The following is a 4,368-nucleotide window of genomic DNA, read 5'->3' on the forward strand; positions in this document are numbered from 1 at the left end:
CCAGTATGAATAATACATACTAAGTGAAAGAGCCATACATAAATATTTTATATTTAACTTTAAGCTTTGTCAAGGTCTATAAATTGTATTTTCTAAAAAGAACTAATACTATTAATATAACATTTTTATCACACAAATAAGCATTTAATATAGGAGGTAGCTACAATACTGGTGTTCTACAATATTGCAGCTTTAAAACTCTGTACAGCTCTTGCTTGGCAGACAGGCATGAGGGAGGCGGAAGAAAGAAATTCCTCCTCATCCAACTGTGTATATAGATTTGATCTCTGCTCTGTAAACTGCAAATGTTGGCCTTATAGGCACATAAAGGGAGTTTAGGGCTCTACTTGCTAACTAAAAATGTATTCATATATAAAATATTATTCAAATTTTCCCATTTACTTGTATTACATGTATTTAGCATATAGAAAACCAATACAAAAATAATATGAATTCTTTTTAATGTAAAATTACAAGACCTTTAGGGACTCTTCCTGCCATAAGGCCGTTGAGCTGATTAATCTCATTAAATGCACATTGCAGTTCTTTCTGCAAGTCTGCTTGCATTTGTTTATAGTTGAATTTCTCAGATTCCAATTGTTTTTCAAGAGCGGCAGCATCTTTTTCCCTTTGTTGGCAGCGAAGCGAGAGTTCATCCTGTATGAAGAAAAAAACCCCTAAAAATCATGTGGAACAGTACAGTTTAGTTTAAAGTCTGGTTAAAAAATGTAATGAACCCCAAAATCAACAAATACCTTTTATTAACGTGAAAAGTACATTGCAAGTTCTTTAATGCAGAAGGGACATATTTTATTTTCACACCCTCGTTCAATTCCAATGTTTTATGTATCAAGACATTTAAAAAAAAAATTGACATAATTTTTCACTGTCACCCCCCTAAGAAAATACAACAAACACAAAATAGTCATAGGAGAAATGTGTAGTGTTTTCACTTTCTATATATTATTGTATTGCAAATGTGACCATCGGTCCATGCCCAAGCACACTGCCTTGCTCCATGCCCATCTCGTTACACTGTATATAAATAACCTCTGTGTGTTATGTAGCTGCAGGGAAAGGAGCAAAAGGTTTATAACTTCACTTGAGGGACAGCCAATATCATTAAAAGGGGCAATTGGACATGTACACAAGAGGGCTTTTACAAAAGCACACACTTTTTATGGAATAAATGAAGGAGACAATTTGTAGTTTTTTTTTAGAACTGAAAGTTCAGATCCTAGGCAAAACTTTAGTTTTCAAAATATTGTAAAAATGGAACATCTCTCCAGTTTAAATTGTAGTTCGTGGCCCAGTTGAAGACACATTTCTTTTGATTTTCTTGTTGTGGAGCTAGTGGTAAGAAAGAACTGTCTCTCCAAAGGGTACATAGACAAAAATACACACATTTTAAATATTAGCAAACAGCTTAAATCTACTATGATGCGTATATTAAATACAATGTTGCCAAAATACTATACCATGGATTCAGAAAGATCAGAGTATCTGGATTTTTTCAAGAGCACTTCAGCATCTTTCTTTAAATCAGCAATTTGTTTTTCCTGTTCTTTTAAAACTTTTGATTTATTTTCAAGTTCAGCCTGTAATTTTAAAAGGAATAGAAGAAATGTTAGAAGAGTTACATCAATATGAAAAACATTCATGCTAGTGGATAGTAAATATACAAAGCTGCAAACTGGTATACATGAAAGTAATGGATAAAGTAAAATGTTAAGTTTCCCAAATATAACTAACAACTTACCCATTTTAGCAGAAAAAGGGCCATATACTTTATACTTATATACTTTAAACCCCACTGTATGACAACACTACACCAAACTGCATGTTTGTGTACTGCAAAAATAAGGATTTATTTTGGCTTTGTGTATTGAGGTGTGTCCGAGCCATAATTTGACTGAATTGCTCAATAAAAAGAAAAAAAAATATAATTCAGTGATTATACAGGATTAACATGATAGAAATTGCATCAGGAAAACCTCACCTCTAGTTCTTGATTGTACAACTCTGCATTCTCTACTACCTTCTTTAAATTGCCAATCTCATGAATTAGTTGTGCCTGGAAAGCAATTAGCAATAGGGCAAGGGACATTAGCATTAGCATTGTTGATTAGAAAGCCATCACCAAAGAAACAAACAAGAACCTTCACACAGAAAATTAAGTTTTGGTGCAATTAGGACAGAAAATTATTCCAGCATCCCAGCACTGAGAAAATTCTTGCACACCCAGAAAGGCTTTCCCCTCCCCAACACAACATACACACAGAGACTTGTATATGCTTTTTAGATCCTACAGGGAAAGTTAACTGAAGTACAGAGTTTGTTTTGAATATTTTTGAAATTTTAGATGTCAACTTTGAGGTCATGTGTTTAAAAGAAACCTGTGCAGCGAGAAATACAGGTGGGCCCCTTTCTGAATAAGATCCTAGCTTTATTAGTTCAAGTAATGGTCCTAGAATGCATATTTAACAAATCCCAATCTACATGCTTGTGGGCTAGCAATTTGCAAAAATAATATTGAAAAGAGATTGTTTTAGCATGATAACTAAGGGATACAAATGGAAAGATTTTGTATTACATAAAGGACAGACCTCAAGAGGATAGCAATGGTGTGTGTTATATTACATTAGTAAAGGCCTCCTTTACAAAATATTTTGCCTGATGTATGCAAGCTGTAAAGGTGTCTTCAGTTAAAATTTCCAGTTTAGGAACTTAATGAGAGACTGCTCACTGTAAACATGTGCATGAGGAGAGTAGATGGGTATAACATGCAGCACAGCAAAGGTGAACCATGCAGCTTGGGATTCAGTCAATAAATATTCAATAATTAGCATTACTAATAACGCACGTTAAAATGCTTTGGATTTGTGTTGATGGCATCAGATAGTTCTAAAGGAATGCAAAATTCACTGATGAGTGACTTTTATGACCTGCTTCGAGTAGCCTTTACATGCCCATAGACTTGCACTGAACACTAAACCTGCTTAAATTGTATGAAAAAACAAAACTATCAACACAGGTCCCAAGCTATACAACTAAGGGTTTCTAGCTGCCAAATATTCCTTGCTTTATTTTTTTTGGCAATCTGTGTCTCATCAGGATGATTTGTGTGTATATATATATATATATATATATATATATATATACACATATACACACACACACAAAATCACAAGAGAAGTGGTTTACATAGGTACCATGTTCACTGGATGTTTTTTTTCCTGGACATTGGCACTGTTCGTTTGATTATGGAATTTATGTTATTTTCACTGGTTATAGACACATATGTAATTTATTGCCTGCTCTTACTTCAATCCTATGCTCTATGTTATATTTTTGAAAAAAGTTTAAAAAAACATAAGAAGTTGTAGCATTTTTAAAAACAAACACTGATAAAGAGTTTTACCTGCTGTGAAGCTGTGCGTCAGAATTAAAATCTATCATTGAATGATGAAAAGTAGTTTTCTCCCTAAAAGTGATTCTATTTTCACCATCCCAGTCTGGACAGAAGTCTTCAAACATTCGAGTGGTCTCATCAAAATCTGAAAATTCTGTGCAAAGAGCTGGAGGGGAACATAAAAAAAAAAAAAAACCCTGAAACACTTTACTGTGGATCACTAGAAATTACTGGTCAGTGTACTACAAATACTTACAATCATCATTCTCAGGTAACGAAGACAAGTCAGACATTTTAGCTCTTTTTGGAAAGCTAGTGCTTATTTTAGATCCAGCATCAAATGAATGAACACCAGCACCAAAGAGTGTACTTTTAATTTTTTCAGCAGCCCACGTAACTCTTCTTTTTCGTTTAGGCTTGAAAAAGAATATAGACAGGAAAATTTAGTGGGGGGAAAAAAAAGAAAAAAAAAAACAATATAGATGCTAAGGCTGTTGAACCCTGTGGAAAAGAAAAATCACTGAACAAAGGCTGGTACAAAAATTGCAACAGTCATGCTGGTTTCTAAATTCACTTTGTAAACTGTGCCTACTCAAAAGTTGTTCCAGCTATATAAATCACAAAAAAGATAGCGAATCCTTGAGCAGATAAAATACTAAACAAATGCACTTATACATGTGTATCTAGACATTTACATGGGATTTTGCAAAACATCATCATTGGTGCCAGTTAGGTAAAAGGTTAGTTTTTGCATTAATTCCATAATAGACTACTTTCATACCTGTTGGTCTTCCAGGGAAATTTGCTGAAACACAGCAGCATCAACAACAATATTTTTTAAGTTAGATATTCGCTCCTCTTTTTCTTTCTGAAGTTGTTGTATTACTGCTAGTAGTTGGGAATGTTCTTCATTGGCCATTGCATTTGCTTTTGACACAGAAGATGCCTACAGAAAC

The 4,368-nt window shown here is 33.8% G+C and overlaps 1 protein-coding gene across 1 annotated transcript in view; it reads right to left on the minus strand.

Annotated features, from left to right (window-relative positions):
- The window catches only part of CENPE (centromere protein E), a gene marked incomplete in the record, with an annotated part of 37,070 nt that overhangs the window by 20,716 nt on the left and 11,986 nt on the right, over window positions 1–4,368 (minus strand). Inside the window, 7 exon segments of the mRNA XM_072406816.1 lie at window positions 480–677; window positions 876–897; window positions 1,479–1,598; window positions 2,000–2,123; window positions 3,422–3,578; window positions 3,669–3,828; window positions 4,194–4,358. Coding sequence (XP_072262917.1) covers window positions 480–677; window positions 876–897; window positions 1,479–1,598; window positions 2,000–2,123; window positions 3,422–3,578; window positions 3,669–3,828; window positions 4,194–4,358 — 946 coding nt within the window.

This window comes from Pyxicephalus adspersus, chromosome 3 (assembly GCF_032062135.1).
Source record: "Pyxicephalus adspersus chromosome 3, UCB_Pads_2.0, whole genome shotgun sequence".
Lineage (NCBI taxonomy): Eukaryota > Metazoa > Chordata > Amphibia > Anura > Pyxicephalidae > Pyxicephalus > Pyxicephalus adspersus.